General features: G+C 51.9%; 1 protein-coding gene across 6 annotated transcripts in view; it reads right to left on the bottom strand.

The window, feature by feature from the left end:
• Positions 1–1,362: 1,362 nt before the first annotated feature.
• Positions 1,363–24,894, bottom strand: part of CNGB1 (cyclic nucleotide gated channel subunit beta 1) — a 1,007,057-nt gene continuing 983,525 nt past the window's right edge. For all 6 annotated transcript variants that reach the window (XM_069654372.1, XM_069654395.1, XM_069654388.1 and 3 more), the window contains 2 exons: positions 5,999–6,188; positions 1,363–2,024 (listed from right to left, as the gene is read on the bottom strand). In XM_069654372.1, the coding sequence (XP_069510473.1) occupies positions 1,818–2,024; positions 5,999–6,188 (397 nt within the window). In that variant the 3' untranslated portion in view covers positions 1,363–1,817. The remainder of the gene's footprint in view (positions 2,025–5,998; positions 6,189–24,894) is intronic.

Genomic DNA, 24,894 nt, shown 5'->3' on the forward strand with positions numbered 1-24,894 from the left:
CCTTTTCCCCCGCTGCTCTTAATAGTGTGTTGTAATGTATTTACCACCCACCCTCATTCCTTGCCCTGTGGGCGCTTTGAAACAGTATATTCTTATTGTATAACCGCCTAACAAAGAAAAAGTCAGATTGGAGATCCGTATTTTTGCGCCAAACTTTGGTTTTATTTTTTCTTTGAATTGTTTCAATTCGTAACTTTCATCATTGTTAAATGTCCGTAATTGATATAAGTTTCCGCATTATGGCACAATATCTAACAACAAAAATTCGCCCTCGACACTTGTTTCTCCGTCTATAAATAATGACAGTTCTTCAGGAGGGTTAAGTCTTAATCCTGACTTTGGTACAATACAGTATTTTGGGTGTAGCAATAGCTTCCCAAAATGATATGATTTTGTGGCTGTGCTTTAATAGGTTATGCTTTCTCCTGGTTGGGGTGCCTGTATCGGCAAGATGCTTATGCTTGGATATTCTGCTGTGTCAGAGTAGAAATATGAGTCATATTCTCGGAAGAATTGCGGCATGATAACCACGTGGTCATTTCTTTGTTCTTCAATCTCAGTTTAACCGTCTAACAAGCAAACAATAAATAAATAAATAAATAAATGATGACATTCGCCCTCAATCTGATTATAGGTTTGTTCTGCTACTATTTTCATAATGTTCATAATAATTAGCTCACTTAATATATGTAAGATAATGCTATCACCTGTACCATCGGAGATTATCTTTATGCTAAATGAGCAGAGTTGAACAAATATCTATTTTCCAAGTCAGGAAGGCCTGGCTGTCCCCAGATGTTAGTGCACCTCTTGTGCAGACCCTGGTTTAAACAGAAGAAGACAGTCTGCTTTGATGCCTCTTTCACCTTAAGTTTTGTAACATGTTGACATCACAATCTGTACTCATGCACATATAGGATCTGGTTGTTTTGGGAAAGATTTTAAATGCGGGACCCTATTTAGCACGTACTTTGATTCACTGAAAATATGTGGCATATTTAGTACAGAGGAGGGGCTCTAGTGATGGGTGTTGTACACATGATGGACATTCTGGAATCCTCTCTAAGTGTGGAAGAAACTGTCAAATGTATGTGGTTCTGTGAAACTCCCCCGCTTGGTCTCTTCTTCCCAAAATCTTACCTGTAAGTTAGTATCACTGTTTTGCCATACATGTTGTTCACCCATGAGAAAGAGGCTGTTTTCTCTCAGTAAGTTCAATACAATCAAGAAACCTCGACAACCTTTTGTGTGCAGGTCCAAGGAGATGCCCACGATTCACTGGTGGTAGCCAAGCACAATCTTCAGAACCTGGCACAAGCTGTTATGTAGAGAAAAATTATTGTGACTAATGACACCACAGGCCACATGTATTGGATCTTTTATTGAGCTTTTTTCTATACAAACTGCAAAGCTTCATCTCCGGCACCTCAAGCCCCTGAGAAATCAGGCTGTGTGTCAAGCAATGGGACAGAGGCCTGTAACCCTGAGACACATTTCAGTGGCCCTTGAGTCTCTACTTGCTGCCATGTGGACTGCTACAGCCTATGGCTAAAGCCTAGTGCATGCACTTGATGTTCTCCCCTGGCTGCTACAGCGCTTTCCTTTTAGCTCTTGCACTTCATCCTTGGCAGTGAAGTTCTTGAAGTCTGCTTCTCTGGAATGGAATCTTTCCTGCACTCCTAGCAGCAGCGGAAAAGCTGTGTCCCAACCCATCCAAGGGCCTGACCCATCCGGACTCTCCGCGAGTCTTCTGGGCATCCTGGGGCAGCCCTGTGGCGTACAACGTTCACTACTCTCACCTGCCCAGCGCTTTCTCTTTATTTCTTCTCCTCTTCCTTGGGGGTCACCACAACCGACAGAATCTGCTCGTCACCCCTCGAGCTCGGGCTCATGCGGATGAAGACAGAGTTATCTGCGGACTCAGAGATGATGTCTGCACCATCGTCGTCCTCTGGTTTTTGAGGAGGTCCTGGAGAGCGCCGGTGAACTGGGGATCCTGGGGGTACTGGACTTGAGGTTGATGGCTGTACAAAAAAAAGAGAGAAAGGCGATGACATGCCAAAGTGAGTTGAGTCAACAGACAAGCACTCCCCAAAAGCATGGCACATTTAGTTTTTCTGAATCATTATGGATAACGAGCTGCATAATACTGTTGTCAAGATGCAAATGGCTACCAGTGTGAAGCAATGCCTAACATGTGCAACCCTTTATTTCTTCCCAGCTCTCATTGTGGCAGTTTGTGATGACACTTTCCTTCCATCAAAATGTAATAGTCTCCTGTTGATGGCAGGGGTCAAATCCTAAAAATTAAAGTGGGGAGACTCCTCAACAAACGCAATGGGATGTGACGTCGCCAGAAATTAGCATATGAAGGTAAAATATGCACATTTCATTAAATTGGCTTTGCATAACAACCCAAATTGCACATGACGGATGGCATTTGCCTTTCATAAAATCAACACACACACAAAACCAAGAGAGGATATTTTCTTTTAATAGAGGTTTTGAGAACGTTAAAAGGTGTGCATGTTTTAAACTCCAAGAACCAATACAAATGGTTTCCCTGGGACTTGCAGGGACATTTCACCTTTCATTGTTTATTTTTCATCAGGTTATATAGTGCAGTGGTGTAGTGTCTTACCAGGTAAAAGAATATGTTGGGATGGGGAAGGTACTGGAGGGTCTCTGACAGGTAGGCTGTTGTTGCGTGTAGATGAGGGTGTCAAGTTAGTTTCCATGCCAACTACAGATTTGCATTTTATTATTCAGACCAAAGCTCGACTGTTCAATGTCTATTTGCCGGCAGTAGAACAATGGTCTGTGCATGTTCAAATAGAATTCTTGAATGGCTGGCTTAAGGTGGCACCCAGGCGGTTTGAGGAGCTAGAGAAGTTGATACCGGAAGTCAGAAAAGTTTCTGAGATTCAGAAAACCTTACAGGTGTTAGAAGTAGTGTTTAATGAGCAGAATATTTATTTTGAGGTAGCGCACTGCAAAGCTACTTAATGCCACCCTAGTGATATCATATGTGCTATTAATAGGGAAGTATCTAAGCAACTCTACATCACCCCCACTGTATATATAAACGGTGTTCTTCTTAGTGGCAGGTCTGGTTTCCTGCTGTCCATGATGTTGCAATAAGAAGAATACCACATTAATTAATACAGCGCTCTCCAGGAAACCGCAGATTCATATTCCTCCTTTGTCTTACATGAAAGTGATTGGAAGAGAAGTCTGCTTCAGCGGGAACTAAATGGCCTATTAGAAGTTTGATGGAAATGCTATATTAATTAAGTGCTTACATTGTATCTTTAGAGAAATGATTAAAGGGTGAAACGTTATGACCATTCGTCTAGGAAATACTACTCGTCTGTAAAATCAAGAAAACGTGATACTAGTATTAATTTGCTATTGTAGTTGTACATGAAGCACAAAAGGGGGGGTCTGTGGATGGTCACAGAATCCCAGCATAACGAAAAATAGCCATATAAGTGAACTAATAAACAATAATGATGGCATAAATAAAAATGCGGGAGATGAGAGGGATCGAGAAAACTGGAGGGGCCGGGTTTAGGAGGAACGTCTTTGACCAAAGAAAACAAGTGGTACTGGGGCAAAACATTTTTCTCAGCTTAATATTTCTTACACCTGCCATAAGAATCACCTCCTGCCGCTAGTGTTTGGTATTTTCCTTTAAATCCCTGTTGACGCTTTGGTAGGGTTCTCCGATTTATACGGCACCAGGCAATGCTGGTAGCCACTATAATGAGTGGCACACCCGTATTAGAGTGTAGACTTTCAGCTTGTCCCAGGTTACTGTCTCATGCCAATGGATTCAACAGGGCAGAACCAGTTGACACAATGAGGTCCTTTTCCTACATCCGACATGGGCAGAGGCCAGAAATCCCGTCGCCTCAGGAGGATAGCGGTGGAGGTGGTTCAAGGACACCATGTTCACCCAGAAATGATTAGGCAGCTGGCCCAATAGTGTCATGGACATAAATGAAATACTAATCCCCAGGGCAATTTTATATTTTTTTTAGGTAAGGAGGGAACAAGATACCAGAAGGCGTGGTAAGTGCTTTTCGGAGTTATGGGGTCAAATGGCTGAAGCGCACAAAAGCATCTCTCCTGGAGAGCAGAGGGGGTTAGTTGGGAGGGAACGTGTTAATGCCAGGATGCTGTCTGATTTATCTTGCAAGATATAATCTGTAGTAAACCTCTGGTCATCTTGACAAAGGAAATGAAGGTTTATTTTCGGCGTTCATAGGTAATTCAATAAATTACACTAAATCCAAATCCAAATGGATAGAGTATCACAGTGCGCAACTAGAAACCCAAGTGGCCTGGGTGGAAAAACAAACTGGATTAGTACATATATGTTAAAATGGAGAACTTGATTTGAAATGTCAGATATTAAAATAATAATTAATTATCGTAATTTCGGCTATAAAAAAGAAACCTTACCACATGTTTAATGCTTTCACAACTAGATTTGTTAAGTGGGTCTGAAGCATATTCACAAGCGTGGGGCATTTCCCAGCTTTTGTACCTTTTCAAAACGGAATCGAGGTTAATCAGAAACAAAGATGTTTTTGCCAATGTACTTCCTGGATTGCGAAATTAACGTTGTGCACGTAACCAGCGCGAAGCATCCATTGGTCAATCCACAAATCGAAAGGGGAGGGATGTTATGTGGGGAGGGCTGGGATCAGAAGGCTCGAGGAGTACAGAGGCGGGCAGGTGGTGGTGGGGGCAGTGGCAATGGACCCGGGGAGTCCCACATATAATTACAGAGGGGTGCCGGGGTGGAGTTTATGGGAGCATGGTTGGAGGGACGTAGGTTCCAGGGGTGTTTCCTGGAGGGTATAAATGGGAACTTGTAATTGGTTATTTATAGCGTGGTTAATAGCAGGAGGTTTCTAAGCGCGGATCCGGGATCAAACTTGTGATGCGCCATGTCGTCTTGTTTCCAAGGCGAGCGCGTTGACCCTGAGCTAGGAACCACTCTAGGTGGAAGGGGGACGGGCAGCGGGTCAGAGATCCATGCATCCAGAAAGTCCCTTTTCAACATTCATAAAACCAACGCTTTCTGAAGGGGCAAACACGGGGTCACTGTATTTCTCCAGTAGGTTCACAGGTGCTCCTATGAGCTTTTGCCAGAACAATGAACATGTTTTAGTGGAAGTGAGGAAGAGGAACTTATAAAAACTGAGCACAGTTGCACTCTGGACACAAACCAGGGGCCAGATTACAGAAACCGTTGCCTGGTGCAAGGGCAACATTTCATGGTATTAGCATTAGGGCAAAGTTTGCCCTATTTTTAAAAATACGGGCACACATTAGAAAACTATTGCACCATGACATGTGCAGTGTGTTGGCCAGTACCTTTGTCAGACAGGTCTGCAGCGCGCACACACATACCATGTCTGCTCATTTCTATGTACATTTACATAAGAACATGGGCATAATCGTTATGCGCTGGTCGTTATGCAGGTACTGTGTGCACTTCGCAAGCGTGCAGCAGTGGGCCGCAGGCTAATGAAATTCTATAGGTATGGAGTGTATCTGCCCGGCTTCCCATGCAGTGCATTTTTTCTACACTATGTGCCTCAGAGAGATGAGCAGCCTGAAAACATGTCATTCATTCCCTGTGATTTTACCAAAAACTTATTTTCCCATGGATTTTTAACTGAAAATAATCCATCGAAAAATACTGATTTTTTAAAAAATGTGGATCTCCCCCCTAAACCCGACGTTTCCCTATGTTTTTAACCGCATCCTAAACTCCTCTCCACCCGCTTTAACCCCTTACCCACATATTTATATATAAAAACATATATAAAAACAAATTCGATATTTTTTCGATGGATTTGTTTTGGTAAAATAATCCATTGAAAAACATGTTTGGTAAAATCACTGGGTACCCTCAGATACGGTTCATTATTCTTAATTTGCTGAAGGTATGTGCTCTTTCCTCATTCTTATTCCCCCTCACCTGGACTGCTTTCTTTACTTTCATCTTCCGCCGAATTTTCGCGAATGTTCCTTTCAGGCCCATCTTTTGGGTGGCGGCAAGTGCTGCCTGCAGGAGCTTGGGGGTCTCTGCTCTTGGGGGAATAATGTGCTGGAAACCTTTCTCCGTCGGTTTCTCCTCTTTGGGTTTGCTGGTATTTTTTAGCATTTTCCTGGAAAGAAGAGGATTTGATATTTTACTTCTGCTTTATTTCGCAGCAGGCCACACACACACATGCCACTTTCACAATACAATCGAAACCAGACATGTGTCAACTCACTCAAGAATAATGTACAAGAGTCACGCGAGAAGACACCTCACGTCTCGGTCTTGTGTTCGAGCCTCAAAGCCACCAAATGACCTAAAGGTAGTTGTGGGAGGTGGGAGTGTGATAAATAAAGTGAGGAAACTCTATGTGACGTCGCTAGAGATCTTCAGGGTAATTCATAGAATTTCGCACAAAAGTGGCACACGCGGCTGGCGCACAGTGTGCGCGTGTGAATGTCTGCGGCAGCTGCGTGCGCTAAAATCGATATCCGCGCACAGCGTATTCATGGATTTTAGCCTCCAAAACCAGCCGTGGCGCAGAGTGGCGCAGCGACCCTGCAGCAGCGCCAGTTACGCCCCCAAGAACGCCCTCGCGCAAGGAAAAGCCATCAAAATTCCCAATTCAGCGCAAAGGGCTGCGCTAACCCTGGACCAGTATGCAGGGCTGCCAAACAGCAACGCTGAGCGGGGAACATGTATTACTGGGGGAAGTTCCAAACGCGATTTCAGCAGGGTACGTGTATTTCTGTGGTACGGGGAAGTTTAAGACGCAATTTCAGCAGGGTACGTGTATTACTGGGGTGCGCAGGAAGTTCCACACGCGATTTCAGCAGGGTACGTGTATTTCTGGGGTGCAGGACGTTTAACAGACGATTTCGCAGGGTACGTGTATTACTGGGGTGCGCAGGAAGTTCCACACGCGATTCCAGCAGGGTACGTGTATTTCTGGGGTGCAGGGAAGTTTAACACGCAATTTCAGCAGGGTACATGTATTTCTGGTGTGCGCGGGAAGTTCCACACGTGATTTCAGCAAGGTACGTGTATTACTGGGGTGCGCGTGAAGTTTCACACGCGATAGGCCCTGTGCAAGTGGGGTACGTATATTTAGGGGGTGCAGGGGAGTCCTACACGTGAATTGCCATTGTGGGTCCTCCCAGGTGTTCCCTCTACACCCTCCACGGCCCCTGCAGGCAGCCCACACCACAGGGGACTACCCTGCACCCCTGGTCATGTCCCGCAGGCAGCCCATCCACCATGGGCATGCCCCCCAGCCAAGCCACATGTCACCTTGCACTAGTGATCACCAACGCATTACCCCCTTGAACCCCACCCCCCAGCAGTGCAGTGCACCTGCCAGCAGTCCCCCACTCATGTCCCACTCATGTCCCCTTGCACCACCACCCCCCAAGCAGTGGAGGGCACCTGCCAGCAGGCCTCCACTCATGTCCCCCAGCACCCCCATCCCCCAGCAGTCAGGGGCACCTGACAGCAGGCCCCCACTCACGTCCCACTCATGTCCCCTTGCACCCCCACCCCCCAGCACTGAGGGGCACCTGCCAGCATTCCCCCACTCATGTCCCCTTGCACTCCCACACCCCAGCAGTGCAGGGCACCTGCCAGCAGGCCCCCACTCATGTCCCACTCATGTCCCCTTGCACCCCCACCTCCAAGCAGTGAAGGGCACCTGCCAGCAGACCCCCACTCATGTCCCACTCATGTCCCCTTGCACCCCCACCCCCTAGCAGTGCAGGGCACCTGCCAGCAGGCCCCCACTCATGTCCCCTTGCACCCCCACCCCCCAAGCAGTGCAGGGCACCTGCCAGCAGGCCCCACTCATGTCCCCCAGCACCCCCAATCCCCAGCAGTGCAGGGCACCTGCCAGCATGCCCCCACTCATGTCCCCTTGCACCCCCACCCCCCAAGCAGTGCAGGGCACCTGCCAGCAGGCCCCCACTCGTGTCCCACTCATGTTCCCTTGCACCCCCATCCCCCAGCAATGCAGGGCACCTGCCAGCAGGCCCCCACTCATTTCCCACTCATGTCCCCTTGCACCCCCACCCCCCAGCAGTGCAGGGCACCTGCCAGCAGGCCCCACTCATTTCCCACTCATGTCCCCTTGCACCCCCCAGCAGTGCAGGGCACCTGCCAGCAGGCCCCCACTCATGTCCCCTTGCACCCCCACCCCCAGCAGTGCGGTGCACCTGCCAGCCGGCCCCCACTCATGTCCCACTCATTTCCCCTTGCACCCCCACCCCCCAGCAGTGCAGGGCACCTGCCAGCAGGCCCCAACTCATGTCCCACTCATGTCCCCTTGCACCCCCACCCCCCAGCAGTGTAGGGCACCTGCCAGCAGGCCCCCACTCATGTCCCCTTGCACCCAAACCCCCGAGCAGTACGGGGCACCTGCCAGCAGGCCCCCACTCATGTCCCCTTGCACCCCCACCCCCCAGCAGTGCAGGACACCTGCCAGCAGGCCCCCACTCATGTCCCCTTGCACCCCCATCCCCCAGCAGTGCAGGGCACCTGCCAGCAAGCCCCGACACATGTCCCCCAGCCAACACGTCACCACAATCTAGATCCCTGGCACTTATGGCCAGCCTCCACATGCCAAAGACCCACCCAAGTGTTGCATCCACCCACATAGAAATGCCAATTACATGATACAACCCCAATGGCAAGTATGTAAATGAACACATGTCCGTCACACACACACAATGGGTGCAAGTGAATGTCAAAACCCATATCATGACATGCATGAAACCAATGAGATAATACCACAAATGGAAGTATATAAAAATATATATTAAAGATAACATGAACGTAAATCAAATTAAACACACAACAATGGGAATAACAAAAGAAATGGTCCATGTCCGATAAATAATGAAAATCAAGAAAACATAAGCAAAAGAAATCCAAAAAGAAATGTTGTCCAAAGTCACAGTTCAAAAAATCAAATCCAAGGGAAAATAAAAAGTAAAAACCATTGCTCCATGGCGAACACAAAAAAAATATTAAAAAAGATGAATCCAATGTAGAACTATGTACAATTGAAGAATCCAGGGTCCATGAGCCCAACTTAAGAAATGAAACCTACCAAAAACTACTACCTTATAAAAAAACTATATACAAAAATGTGGTGCATTGTCCAAGCGGTCCAAAATAAAGAAAAAACAAAAGGAAACCTAACACTAACTAACTAACTATTTACAAGGGCAGCGGGCAAGTCCAACGGCTCACTTGTTGATGTCCCGGGCCAGGGCATCATCGAACTCCTGCTCGATGTTCCGGAGGCAGTCCTCTTCCATGGCCCCGAGGGTTGGCAGGGACGATGACATCTGGATCTCCAGGTCCCTGCGAATTGCCTCGAGGCACTCGGCCTGCCTCAGGGCCCTACGCATGGAGTTCTCCGCCCTGACCATCGTGAGCCATGCCTCTTCCGCCCGCTGCCACTCCGCATCTATCGCATGACCCAACCGCTGCCACACGGAAGACACTTCCCGTCCAGGGTCCACCTGCCCTATGGCCGATGCCTGCCCCTCCGATGATGAAGGCCCTGAGCCATTATGGCTTCCACCTTGTTGCTGCTGCTGCTGTGCCGCTGCCTGTGCCTTGGCTCCTGCTGCCTGCACATCCTCCTCCAGCTGGGGTGCAGTTGTTGAGGTGGCCACCCCCGCTGGACGTCCGACTCCCGACTGTGGCAGGGATGTGTCCTCCACCAGCCTGGCCGCAGGGTCAGAGGCAGCTCCACAGGGCACCATGGGTGGGAAGATGGCACGGAGGACAACTGGCGCATAGGGGATTCGGTTGAGGAGGGGGTCGGAACAAGGTCCAGAAAACAGAGGAATCCGGCCCTGGTGAGCTGTCCCAGTGGGTCAACGCGGTCAACGAGCCATGCGAGAAGAGGTGCAGTCTCCTCATGAAAAGACTGCAGGTCAGCTCGCATGGCACGTTGACGCAACACCACCCCACCCAGGACAGGCTCAACCCAGTGCCGGATAGCCACATCCGCAGGGAGAGGAAGGCCAGTTGGTGTAAACCAATCCCCTCCCTGAGAACGGGTCTGGACGTAGGTATCCCTGCTGGTGCAAGATCATGCAGTCACAGGATCGGGGACAGGATTACACACAGGCACCTCCGCGGCGGCCTGTGCTGCCTCCTGTCCCTGCCCCTGCACTGCACCACTAGCACCAGTGGAATCCCCACCTCCAGACCCCGTCTCTGTCCCTTGCACGGCCTCCTCCTCCACCAAACCCCCCCACCAACCTGGATGACTCCGTACCATCTTCCTCCGTCGGGCCCTGTGGGGTCTCAGCTGCCCCTTCGGCTGCCGAGGAGTCCAACTCCAACCTCCGCCTCTTGGACCTCCCCTCGGCAGCTGCGACCTGGGACGCAGCACCGGACTCCTCACTCCCCGAAGAGATGACAACCTGGGAGGGGAGCCGGGCCTTGCGTCTCCGGCTGGCAGTGCGATCCCTGCCGCTGTGCTCCACAGCACCCTCTCCCCCTCTTCATCATTCGACGCTGCAGACAGGAAGAGATAGGACACAGGCATCAGGGCACGGTACAATGGACTCATACACACATGACAGTTGCACACAAGTGTCATTGTCAAACTTCAGACATGGCATCACAATCCCCAACACACATGTCATTTCAAATCACACACATGAGCTATTCCACAGCCATATCGCAACAGCCAGCACCATCCATACACATACAACAGCATGAGCAGGCAAAGGTGAGCCAGACATCACATGAGACACAGGGAGTGCACTAGACATACACACACGCCACCACACTTACATGCATGTGTACACCTCCACCAAGTGTCGCAGTGATGAGATCGGCATCCATGTCACATCTGGCAATCAGTCTTCTACATATCAGTCTCACATGCATCCATGTTGCATGACAGTTGCACACTTGTCAGATACACATACATGCACATGTACACAGTGAAGATACATGCAGCCGGAACCAACATCCATGTGTGACACCACAACCTTGACAACTGACCTACACAGTCATTCAAACATGTGTGCTCACACATCTGCATTTGGCCTGCATGCTTACCCACAAATACACCATCCATGTGTCTCACACATGAAAGGACTCGCATGTGTCAGCCTCACGGCCCTGTACACACATCCATTCATGGCCCTACAAAACCACATGTGCATCGTGCACACTACTGGCACACCACCACATGCACAGCTTCCAATCAGTATGCATGTACACTTACCGCTCGACTCCAGACGGGTCTGCCTCTCAAGGACCTGGACGTGGAGCGCTGGGCATACGCGTTCCAGGACCCTCATTTGGTCTTCCGACAGGTGGCCCTGGTGCCCCTTAGCATCCGCTGCCTTCAAGAGGCGCCGGGCCTTGTTGAGGGTCCTGGACCTGAAGTCCCCCCAGCGCTTGTTGACATGATGGAATTCGCGGACTGCCACCCCCTTCACGTTAATGTCCGTCCAGATCCTGGTCCGTCCTTCCTTGTCGGCGCGTGACCTTCCGAAGAGGGCATCATACTGCCCCAGGACTTGCTCCACCAGGACACCAACTTCAGTGGCAGTGAAGCTGGTGGGCCTCTGCCTCTCTGGCTGGTGGTTGCCAGTGGTCTCAGATGGTGGTGTGCCCGACATGGCAACCCCAGAGGCAGGAGTGGGTGGGCAACTGGGTCCTGGGGCTGGGCTGTGGAGCGATGGAATCCCAGTCGGGAGTCTTCGGTTCCAGCAGGGGTGGTCACAGCAACAGCACCCCTGGCTGACGTGCAGGCAGCAAATGGCAGGGCACGTGGGCAGCAGGCAATCAGGCAGCAGCAGATGGCAGGTGGGAGCGTGCTCGGGGCTCTGGGGGGCAGTAATTCGGCCTTCTGGCCAGGAGCGTGGTCTTCTGTGTGTGAACACGTGGCCAGCTTGATACAGAGTGATTTGGCACGTGAAAATCTTGCACGTCAGCGTGTAATTTGAGGAAAGGCCCTTAGGACGTAAGTGCGTCAGCGCACGTACGCGATTTCATTGGACCAAAGGCCCTTAGCGTGTAAGCCCGTCTGTGATGTGACGCGTGCGGGTGTTTCCCTCATAGCACGTGATGACAGAGCACACGTGGAAAAGCTGCACGTCTGAGTGTCAGCGCGTGTAATTGGAGGAAAGGGTGCGTACACGCGTAAGTGACGTGTACGTGTGGGCCGGTTTAAAAGGTATGTGTAGGACGCCATTTCCTTGTACGTGCTTTTTGTGGAGAGCGAGTGGGTGGATTCTGTACTTCTTGTCGGTTCACACGCGATTACTTCACAACGTTTCAAGTTCGTACTCCCTGTTACCTCTGACAGCTTTCATTTTTCTACTTTTTTTGGGCCTGTTTCCTCAAACAGTGTTCACTTCTCCTTTTGTCCTGTCTCCTCAGACAGCGTACAATTCTTCTTTTGGCGGGGGTGTTGCCAACGTGCACATGCACGTATTTTTCACGTTCTTTTTCCAGGCAGACGGTGATGTACTTAGCAACTGTGCTTGCCCCGTGCGTCGCGTACCCCTTCAGAGGTCATTGTAGGCTGCGTGTATTACGCGTACGATTATTTTTGTGTTTCTGGGTGCCACAGCGTAGTGCGGGTTCATTTCTCCATGCACGTGGTCTACGAGGGGTTGCGTGCATGTTTATTTTTGTTTTTGGGCTGCCTGTGCGTTGTGTGACCCGTCATCTTCCCCCATGGGTCACAGACAGCCTTGTTAGAGCACTAGAGTACGAATTCCATCTACTACCCTACTCCTTTGACCCCCAATTGCCCAGGACAATAGTTTACTGCTCCTCCCATACGCACAAAAACATCAGTTCCATGGTTGGGAGGCGACCAAGCGGTAAGGGAGGCAAAGGTGGCCGACCTTCAAAAGGTGGATGTGGTGGGCGCGGTAGGGGACGTGGCCAGGATTTGCAGGGTGCCCGTAGACCCCCATGTGTGGAGGACCAATCAGGGACACCCATGCCCCCCCCCATGGTTGAGGGAAACATGGCTGAGACCATCCCAGCTCAGCCCCTGTTGGACCAGCCCATTGTGGCACCTGACCTGGCACAGGATGACTCCCTGGCTGACTTCCAGGTCAGCAAGTCTAGGCCACGTGTGGCGGTGCAAGTTGTCACCAAGGCACGTTGATCTGGGGCAGCTATGTCATCTGCTGCCCCAAGTATGCAGGGTGGTGAGGCTGCAGGGGCAGCTGCAGCTCCATCCGCCCCAGCTCTGACTCTCCCAGCCAGGACAGTGTCGGTCCTGGTCCATCATACTGATGTTCCCCCTGCCAACATCACACTTCAGACAATGCCTGCACCAAGTCTTATGGTCAATGTGCATTCGCACACTCCAACAACCCAGTCCACCGGTGATTCTGCCCCTACTGACCAGAGCGGCGTTAGCCACTCTGGCTCCGCTCCACCTTCTAAAAAGATGAAGAAGGGTGCTCTGGCACGACAGGCTGAGACCCCAGGCATGGCTACACACTCCGGCACGTCAAGGAAGCCTTGCTTTAATGACGCGGAGCTTAATGCACTTGTGAGCTATGTGTTGCAACATAGCCACGAAATGGTGGTGACTGCGGGGTCCAAGACCACACCTGGTCAACGTAAGGCACACTGGCAGACCATCGCCAACGACATAAGTGCCCTTGGATTTGTGAGGCGCTCAGCTGATGATTGCTACAAGCGGTGGAATGACCTGAAACGCAGAGCAAAGGACAAGCTGGCCTCAAGTCATGCTGCTACTCTGGTGACTGGCGGTGGGTCTCCACAAGAGGACAACAAACTCACTGAACCTGAGTCTGTTGCTGGGACCTTCGTCACAGAGGAACAGATCCGAGGTGTGGGAGAACTACCCGATTATGAAACATTGTCCAGTGAGTGCCCATGCGTGTGTGTGTAATGCATGTGTATGTTGTTTGGGTGATGGGTTCTGATTGAGTGGCAGGTGAGGGTGTGTGTGACTGAGTAGTATGGGTCACCCATGTGCTTCATCCAAAACATTCTGCAGCCTTGAATTTGGGTGTGACACTATCCCTTCTGCCCACAGTAGTAATTTAGCGCAACATTACGGCAGTTGCCCTTGAGGTGGCATCATGCAACAACATTGTTTGTATTTTTCAGTGTTCTTTCAGGCTAATTGTTTCAATTCTCCCACTTCTGCAACACATTCCTCAGCCCCATTGTGACATATGTGACATGCTTCTGTCAGTGAAGAACCCCACATAGGCCCACATGTGTCACCTTGGTAGTTGAAAGATTTGACCATTCAGGCTGAATGAGTATTGTCCTGATCACATGATGTTTTTGGGCCTTTTTGAATGTGGAACATGCTAGTTGTTTCCTGTCATGTTGAAGTGCACAACCATTGATGTGTACATGGCCCTGCAATCACTGTATTTTTGTACACTGGATGTGTGATGGCATGTGTCATTTATGTGTATAGGACATGCCACTCACAGGCCAATGTGTGATGGCAGTGCTACCCAGCATGCAGCAAATGTGTTGCTCTTCCATCTTGGTGTCATCAGTATCTGCCATTTGCCTCCCCTTCCAGCTCTGTGACAGTGCATGCATGGGAGGGTTATAGTGATGTGGGACATGTGTAAATCATGTACTGGTTCTGTAGCTTGTCAGGCCTATTTGTGTGCTATGGTGCTAATGCCTGTTTCCATTTTTTGTCTTTCATGTTTTTGCAGGGGATGACACGCTTGATGCTGGTGAGGTTGAGGAGATGGTGCAGACCCAGGAGGAACCTGAGGCACAACCGGCCACCAGTGGGGGACGTGGTGTGGGGGTGGGTGAGAACCCACTCTTGCTGCAGACGATACTGTCAAGGGGTGTCTCTGGGTGCATCTCCCCAGACTTCTATTCAGGTGTTGATTCGGATGATAAGACCTATGTGGCGTCGCAGGTAAGTGTTTCTGGAAGGGGTTCTGTTCTGTCCAACCCACCTGCACCAGGGGTAGAACCCTCTATGGGGATGTCAGTGTTGGTTAGTCAGCCTTTGGCGGTTACGGGTGCAGAGTCACACTCCACAACATCTGATCCTGTTCTTGGGCCAGCAGATCAGAGGGGGAATGCAGTCCTGCAGCTTCAGGCAGTGCCGGCACAGCAAGGCGCAGATCGCCTTGCCCCAAACAGGTGTGGTGCCCGCCGACGCGGTGGCCATACGCCACCAGGAAATACCGCATGAGAACAATCCATTTGCGGTATGGCAACCCAACAGGCAGCATCAATGAGATGATGGCTCAAGCAATGGAGAGGGTGGCCACTTCCATTGTCCCCCCTGAAAGGCAGATGAAGCTACTACAGCAGGCAACAGACTCCATTTGCCAATCACACAGGGAGGACATGTTGGCGTCCAACAGGGACAGACGGGCGGCACTGGAGACTCTACGCCAATCGATTTCAATAGAGTCCCAGGGCCACAGGGAAGCCCTGAGGGTAGAACTCCATCACCTCAGGGAGACTCTTGTTGACCTTGAGACTTACACTAACTTGAGGACAGAACAGCAGCTGGAGCAGCTCATATGTTCGCTCTCAGCTGAGATGCAGGCAACTCGGGAGGAGATCCGGGCATCACGTCAGGTGCTGCATGGGGATCTCCGCACTATAATCCTCCAGAACGAGACCTTGCACACCCACATGCTTGCTGCCATGGAGGACCATACCAGGGCCTTGCGTGGGCTTGCTCCCATAGCACCACCACCTCCCGTGGCAGCAGCAGAGGGTGTTCAGAGCGACAGCAGCAGTTCTCCCACATTGGGATAGCCGTGCAGGCCATGAGCCCATGGAGGTGTTTTTTTTCCCAACATCCACACAGGCGGCTGTTGGTGCGCACCCTGTCCTCGGACCTCCTGGGTGGCCTCCCCCCCAACCCCCACATGGCCATTTTTGATTTTTGCTTTTTTGATTTTTGATTTCTGATTATTTTTTGACAGTGTGTTGCCTTGTGTGACTCCCGTGGGCATCCACTGTATTCCGGCTGGGCACATGCAGGCTTGTCCTGAGTTTGGGTTCGATGCTTGGGTTCGTGAGACACACACCACTCCTGCCTCCCGTTTCCATGGGCTTGCAAAGGGTGTGACCAAGTGACAGTGATGTACACAGTGATGTTGGGCTCCCATGAGCTGTGTGGGCAGTCTGTAGTCAATACTGTGTAGACATTCCTTGTGTATATTGTAGTTGTATTGTACACTGCATGTTGGAATTATGTATGCTTCTGCTTCCATGTCTCCCTCTGAATTTGCAGGTTCATTCCTCATGTCTTCACAAGGCCGTCTACTTTGGAGATGGAGTTCATGTTGTATGCAGTACACAGACAAGTTTTGAAGCCTGCAAGACTACAGTTGGAAGGGGGCGATGAGGTGGCATATTCAGGTTGTAAGACTACGACTACTTTAACTTAGTACTGTCATGTTTTAGTTATGTTTGAGCTTGTGTAGCTGCATTGTATTGTTGGTAAGTATTTGGTCATGTGTGTTGTTAGTTCAACATTACTGGGAGCATATTGTTTGTGGCCAGTTTCCATTAGGGACACTGTACTTTGTGCACTTGTGTCAGGTTTTCGGGTTTGCTTTGTTTGCTCTCACATAGCATGACATGCCATGGTGTGTTGGGTGGTGGTGCTGGGGAGGGGTTGGGTGACATGGCACTGTTCTCATGTTGTATTTTGCAAGGGGGTAATGCATTTAGCAGCATATGTGTCTTTTGATGACACAGCATTGGTGGTGTTTCTGTAGGTAGGTATGCACACATTGTGACACTTCCAGGTGACCAATCTCAGGCTGGTATGGTAGTGACAGTTGACTGTCCCTTGAGTCATCATCATTGATTGTCAGATGGTATGTGCCAGGGCTGTGTGCACTCCACAGGGGTGTGATTCTAAGTGAAGTAATTAGCCACCAGCTGCGTTCAGGCTGCCTCACCCCGTGCCCTTTCCCCTCCCATGCGCAGCGGGCATGCATGTGGTTGGGGATGTGGGGGCACCACCATGTCCACCGGCAGGCCCCGCCATGTTGCAACATTGTGCAGGACATATGCTGCCACTATGATCCTGCACCCTACTGGGGGAGCGTGTAACAGCTGCCCGCCAGAACGGTCAAGGGAGCGAAAGCGTGACTTGAGCACTCCGAATGTGCGCTCCACTATGCCCCGGGTTGCAATATGGGCTGTGTTGTATCTTACCTCGGGTGGCGTGGTGGGGTTCCGAATTGGCGTCATCATGTGGGTGCTCAGAGGGTAGGCACTGTCCCCTAGGGAGGTGGTGATGGGTATCATTAGTAGGGTTGTGACATTACTAAGTATCTGGCATGCATGCATGTGCTGTGGCATTTATACTCACCGAGCAGCCATGTATCGCCATGCCGCCCAGCTTCTATGTCCCGGTTTAGGGTTGACATTCTGTAAATGAAACTGGTGGACCCTGGATAGTTGGCATATACTGAGGTGATGATTCCATTGGCATCACATACTACCTGGACGTTGATGGAATGCCAGTGCTTGCGTTTTCTATAGATGTGCTCTGATGCCCTGGGGGGACGTAGAGCCACATGGGTGCAATCAATGGCACCTAGGACTTTGGGGAATTGTGCCACCCTGTAGAAATCCTGGACGGCAGCCTGCCTTTCTGCAGGTGTTCTGGGCAGGTATATGTGCCTGCGGACTGATGGGCGTGCAGTCATGATGGCCAAGACCTGGTGTAGGCAGCGTGACTGCGTGGCCTGTGACACCCCCCCCACTATGGCACTTGTCCGCTGAAATGATCCAGTGGCCAAAAAGTGCAGTACATTGAGGACCTTCTCCAGGGGGCTGAGTTCTTGGGAGCAGAAGGTGGGTGATGTGAGGTCACCCTCCCACTCACTGACCAGGTCGAGTATTATGTGAGGTGGAAACCTGTATCTCGCATACACCTGGTCATCAGACATGCCAAAAAGGCTGGTCCTGGGTGTGAAAATTCTGGGCCTGACTATCCTCCTCCTCCTCCTGCGGTATCCCACGACCACTGCTGCTAGGAATGGTATGTTCATCCTGGCGTCCGTCTGAGCTTGCTTGTTTGTTTGCGCGCATTTTTATGCTGCGCGGGTCCACGTACGCCTGCTTCCTGCTTGCGTACGTGTTTCCGGATTAGCGCTTCTTTTTTGGCACGTGCGTGTGGCCGTTCCGCCTATTTGCCTCCTGTACTTCCCCGCCCACTCCAGTAATACATGTACCCCGCTCGCCCAGGCCCAATCGCGTGTAAAACTTCCCGCGAGCCCCTGAAGTACACGTACCCCGCTCACCCAGGCACAATCGCGTGTAAAACTTCCCACGAGCCACTGAAGTACACGTACCCCGCTCGCCCAGGCACAATCACGTGTGGAACTTCCCGCGCACCCCCGCAATACACGCTATCTTTGACACAGCGGCTGTCCGTGTTTGTCCCGTACCCCTTTGCACGTCATTTGTCCTAGAGGGCCACAGTATGGGACATTCATCAGAGCTGTATGTACAGGATTTTTGTTAGCGCAGGGACGCTAACGCCTGCCTTCGTGTGGCGGACATGTGTTGATGTACATAGTTGACTTTTGTGTCATGAGATCGCCATTCTACTGCTGGGGGGTCGGGGTGCAAGGGGACATGAGTGGGGGCCTGCTGGCAGGTGCCCCTCAGTGCTGGGGGGTGGGGGTGCAAGGGGACATGAGTGGGGGCCTGCTGGCAGGTGCCCCTCAGTGCTGGGGGGTGGGGGTGCAAGGGGACATGAGTGGGGGCCTGCTGGCAGGTGCCCCTCAGTGCTGGGGGGTGGGGATGTAAGGGGACATGAGTGGGGGCCTGCTGGCAGGTGCCCCTCAGTGCTGGGGGTGCAATGGGACATGAGTGGGACATGAGTGGGGGCCTGCTGGCAGGTGCCCCTCAGTGCTGGGGGGTGGGGATGTAAGGGGACATGAGTGGGGGCCTGCTGGCAGGTGCCCCTCAGTGCTGGGGGTGCAATGGGACATGAGTGGGACATGAGTGGGGGCCTGCTGGCAGGTGCCCCTCAGTGCTGGGGGCTGGGAGTGCAAGGGGACATGAGTGGGGGCCTGCTGGCAGGTGCCCTGCACTGCTGGGGGGTGGGGGTGCAAGGGGACATGAGTGGGACATGAGTGGGGGCCTGCTGGCAGGTGCCCCTCAGTGCTGGGGGCTGGGGGTGCAATGGGACATGAGTGGGGGCCTGCTGGCAGGTGCCCTGCACTGCTGGGGAGTGGGGGTGCAAGGGGACATGAGTGGGGGCCTTCTGGCAGGTGCCCCTCAGTGCTGGGGGGTGGGGGTGCAAGGGGACATGAGTGGGGGCCTGCTGGCAGGTGCCCTGCACTGCAGGGGGTGGGGGTGCAAGGGGACATGAGTGGGGTCCTGTTGGCAGGTGCCCTGCACTACTGGGTGGTGGGGGTGCAAGGGGACATGAGTGGGGGCCTGCTGGCAGGTGCCCCTCAGTGCTGGGGGGTGGGGGTGCAAGGGGACATGAGTGGGGGCCTGCTGGCAGGTGCCCCTCAGTGCTGGGAGGTGGGGTGCAAGGGGACATGAGTGGGGGCCTGCTGGCAGGTGCCCCTCAGTGCTGGGAGGTGGGGGTGCAAGGGGACATGAGTGGGGGCCTGCTGGCAGATGCCCTGCACTGCTGGGGAGTGGGGGTGCAAGGGGACATGAGTGGGGGCCTGTTGGCAGGTGCCCTGCACTGCTGGGGGTGGGGGTGCAAGGGGACATGAGTGGGACATGAGTGGGGCCTGTTGGCAGGTGCCCTGCACTACTGGGGGGTGGGGGTGCAAGGGGACATAAGTGGGGGCCTGCTGGCAGGTGCAGTGCACTGCTGGGGGGTGGGGGTGGAGGGGGTGATGCGTTGGTGATCAGTAGTCCAAGGTGACATGTGGCTTGGCTGGGGGGCAAGCCCATGGTGGATGGGCTGCCTGCGGGACATGACCAGGGGTGCAGGGTAGTCCCCTGTGGTGTGGGCTGCCTGCAGGGGCCGTGGAGGGTGTAGAGGGAACACTTGGGAGCACCCACACTGCCAATTCACGCGTAGGACTCCCCTGCACCCCAGATATACACGTACCCCACTCGCACAGGGCCTGTCGCGTGTGAAACTTCCCGCACACCCCCGAAATACACGTACCCCGCTCGCCCAAGGCCAATCGCGTGTGAAACTTCCCACGCACCCCAGATTTACACGTACCCAGGCCAATCGTGTGTGAAACTTCACGCGAACCCCAGGAATACACGCACCCCACTCGCACAGGGCCTATCGCGTGTGAAACTTCCTGCAACCCCAGATTTACACGCACCCCGCTCGCCCAAGGCCAAACGCGTGTGAAACTTCCCGCGCACCCCCGAAATACACGCACACGCTATTTTTGACACAGCGGGTGTTCGTGTTTGTCGCGTACCCCTTTGCACATCATTTGTCCTAGAGGGCCACAGTATGGGACAATCATCAGAGCTGTATATACGTGCTTTTAGTTAGCGCACATTTTGGCGCACATTTCTTTCATGCGCAGGGACGCTACCGCCTGCCTTCGTGTGGCGTACGTGTTTAGGCCTGTGCGCGTCTTCGCCGGTGCGCTAGTTTGCCCTATTTGATTCCATGAATACGTGCTGTAGGCGAGCATGTGGCCGTTCCGCGCACTTGCCTCCTGTACTTTCCCCATGATGCCCACATTTTCACGCGTTGTTCCCCATTTCGCGTGTCGCGCCCCGTGTTACGCCTACTTTTGTTATGTGCGCCGCGCTATGTGCGCTTTCGCTGTGGCCGTAGCGCACGCCGTTAGATGACCTGTGCACCGGCATGCGCCACGCAGATTTTCAGCGCACATCCCACATTTTACTCGCGCACGGACTTCCATGAATCGATGTGCGCGGGTTTTGCTGCGATTTTCGCAGTTGCACTGCGATTCGCATGGTTTCGCACGCTTGCGCTGGAATTTTCAGCGCACAATAATTCCATGAATCGGGCTGCTTATCTTAACAGCTCGAGCTGCAGCACACGTACTGTGAGGCCCCATCACCGTGTGTCCTTTGCCTGGCAACCCGCCTGTCGCACACACAAACAATTCACCCTATGTCAACCTAGGATCATAGTAATCTGCAAATGGCAATTTGAGAAGATTGCATGAAGGATTTTATTGTCATATAATAAAAGGTTATTTCCCCCAATTTTTTTTCACCAGATGTAAATACAAAAACATGGTCCATAAAAACATATATCACAATGGAAAAACGATTTTACACACATAATCCCACATTAACGAAACACACATACGGGCTTCTTCAGACACATCTGACAACCATTAGTGTACATGTTAGAATTTGTGCAAAACACTCTATCAGTGCAAATAACAGACTCCACTAGTACCTAATACCCTCAGGCACTGTACATCTAACCTACCCATGTGCCACTATTCTGTTCACGATACACCCAGCGGCACTTAAGGCTATCCTAGTTCTACAAAGAAAGAAATCGTGATGAAATATCACGTGAGTTCATCAGCGGGTTAACAAGTTCCAACAACCCATTCTCCTTCAGGGCTGAAACTCTTTTGTCGCAGAATGGGAATGAAATAACATATCTTATTGACTCTTGTGATACTGATCACTTCCAGCAGAGAAGTCTGAGCATCATTAGAAAGTGTGAGGTCTTCGCTTGTGTCCTTGGGAACACCACAGGCCAAGTGGAACCAGAAACACAAGCTTTGCTACACGCTCACACCATACCCGGAGCGTGTGAGGTCCACATCTGTATCCTCGGGAACACTGCAGGTCAAGTGAAACCAGACACACAAGCTTCGCTACACGCTCACACCATACCTGGAGCGTGTGTGGTCCACGCCTGTATCCTCGGGAACACCGCAGGCCAAGTGGAAACAGAAACACAAGCTTCGCTATACGGTCACATCATATCCAGAGCGTGTGAGGTACTCGCCTGTGTCCTCGGGAACACTACAGGCCAAGTGGAACCAGAAACACAAGCTTCGCTACACGCTCACACCATACCCGGTGCCTGTCAGGTCCACGCCTGTATCCTCGGGAACACCGCAGGCCAAGTGGAACCAGAAACACAAGCTTCGCTATACGCTCACATCATATCCGGAGCGTGTGAGGTGCTCGCCTGTGTCCTCGGGAACACTACAGGCCAAGTGGAACCAGAAACACAAGCTTCACTACACGATCACACCATTCAAGGAGCGTGTGAGGTCCGCCTGTATCCTCGGGAACACCACAGGCCAAGTGGAACCAGACACACAAGCTTCGCCACACGCTCACACCATACCCAGAGCATGGGAGGTCCACTCCTGTATCCTCGGGAACACCACAGACTAAGTGGAACCAGAAACACAAGCTTCACTACACGCTCACACCATTCTCGGAGCGTGTGAGGTCCACGCCTGTAATCTTCGGGAACACCATAGGCCAATGGAACCAGAAATACAAGCTTCGCTATACCTTCACACCATACCCGGAGCGTGTGAGGTCCTCGCCTGTATCCTCTGGAACACCACAGGCCAAGTGGAACCAGAAACACAAGCTTCTCTATACGCTCACACCATACACAGAGTGTGCGAGGTCCTCGTCTGTATCCTCAGGAACACCACAGGCCAAGTGGAACCAGACACACAAGCTTTGCTACACACTCACACCATTCCCGGAGCATGTGAGGTCCACGCCTGTAATCCTCGGGAACACCACAGGCCAAGTGGAACCAGAAATACAAACTTCACTACACGGTCACACCATACCCGGAGTTTGTGAGATTCTCACCTGTATCCTCGGGAACACCACAGACCAAGTGGAACCGGAAACACAAGCGTCGCTATACGCTCACACCATACATGGAGCGTGTGAGGTCCTCGCCTGTATCCTCGGGAACACCACAGGCCAAGTGAAACCAGACACACAAGCTTCGCTACACACTCACACCATACCCGGAGCATGTGAGGTCCTCACCTGTTTCCTCAGGAACACCACACACCAAGTGCAACCAGAAACGCAAGCTTCGCTACACGCTCACACCATTCCCGAAGCGTGTGAGGTCCTCACCTGTCCCCCTCGGGAACACCACAGGCCAAGTGGAACCGGAAACACAAGCTTCGCTACACGCCCACACCATTCCAGGAGCATGTGAGGTCCTCGCCTGTATCCTCGGGAACACCACAGGCCAAGTGGAACCGGAAACACAAGCTTCGCTACACGCCCACACCATTCCAGGAGCATGTGAGGTCCTCGCCCGTATCCTCAGGAACACCACAGGCCAAGTGCAACCAGAAACTCAAGATTCGCTACACACTCACACCATTCCCGAAGCGTGTGAGGTCCTCACCTGTACCCCTCGGGAACACCACAGGCCAAGTGGAACTGAAAACACAAGCTTCACCACACGCTCACACCATTCCCAGAGCATATGAGCTCCTCCCCTGTATCCCCGATGTTAAGACGGATTTCTGAACTCTGTCCTGGAGGGGCAGAGGTCCAGAAGGCCAACCTAGTTTCTTGGAACAGGGTAACCTCTGGACAAGCCAGACCAATCAGGGTAGCGATCGCTGCGGTCAAGACTAGGTCTCAAGAGGGGTGAGGGTGACTGAAAGCCCGCAATGAGCACACAAAGCAAGGACACTTACAAATTACTCCAAGCAGGTGTTATATTAAAAATATATACACATTTATTACAAGGCCTTTGTAACATTGACCGTAGCGAGAAATCACAATAAAACTCAAGTAAACCAACACATACCAAACCATACAATATATATACAAATACAAACGACTCTAACGAGTTAGACGCACGAAATGTGTAGACCACCTAGATGGGGAGGAAAACAGGCAGTGCGAATAATAATTACACCCAGTCTGCCTTCAGAGGCACCTAACTAAAAGGAAGTCAAAGCCCTACCAAGAGTGGAGCCTTGTGCTCAAAAGTACCTGCACACGCTGGTGCCAACGCGCAAAAAGGGGGGTCTCTTCGAGGGAATCAGGCAGTTTAGTTCAGTGAACAAATGAAGATGAACAGAGCTCCGTGACTCAAGCGCAGCCTCCACTGTGGGCAGAAGCTGAGCGCGAGTACGGAAAGGCGTGCTGTTAGACACAGCGGGGAAAAGCTATGGGCTCCTGCAGGAGGGCGACCAGTTGCTAGCGATGCTACTCACCGGTCCCCGATGCAAGCAGACCCAGGCTTCTCCGCGTCAGTTTCAGTGCTGGCAGGTTCAGATACGAGCAGTGGACGTCTCTGCGTCGTGTCAATTCCGCAGCAGCACAAGTTGAGTTGAGGATGTCCCAAACGCAGTGAACCCGCACAGTTTGTTATCACAGCAGGGCAACAGAGCGGCCGTGTGTATTTCAGCTAAATGTACACTACACACTTCAGACCTGGGAATGCCAAGTGTACGAATCGTGTGAGAGTGACAAGGACTCGTAATACAACACAACCTGACGGCGGTTACAGAGCAAGACTCCTGTGTAGGCTGGTCAGTCAACTGGATGGCCCGGAGAAACTTCCGAAGGCTTACGTGCAGGAGATGGTGAAGATGCCGAGAATAGTTGTTCCCACTATTCCAAGGGTCGAAGTACCAGTACAGGCCTTCTCATTCGATCTGGGGTAGAAAAGGTTTCACAAGGCGACAGCAGTGCAGAGGAGCAGTCCTTCAGCGGGTCACCAGCGATTCCTCGGGTCAGCCTCGTGGTTGCAGGATACTTGGCTCCTGTATTCCTTTGTCCGTGAGAACTCAGGAGATCGACATGGTAGTGGTGTTTCCAGCCCCCTCTTATCCACGGTTCCCTTCACGCCAAAACGGAGGGGACCCAATGGGAGATCTGCTCACAAAACA

Source organism: Ambystoma mexicanum, chromosome 1p (genome assembly GCF_040938575.1).
Source record: "Ambystoma mexicanum isolate Mex_15411 chromosome 1p, UKY_AmexF1_1, whole genome shotgun sequence".
Classification (NCBI taxonomy): domain Eukaryota; kingdom Metazoa; phylum Chordata; class Amphibia; order Caudata; family Ambystomatidae; genus Ambystoma; species Ambystoma mexicanum.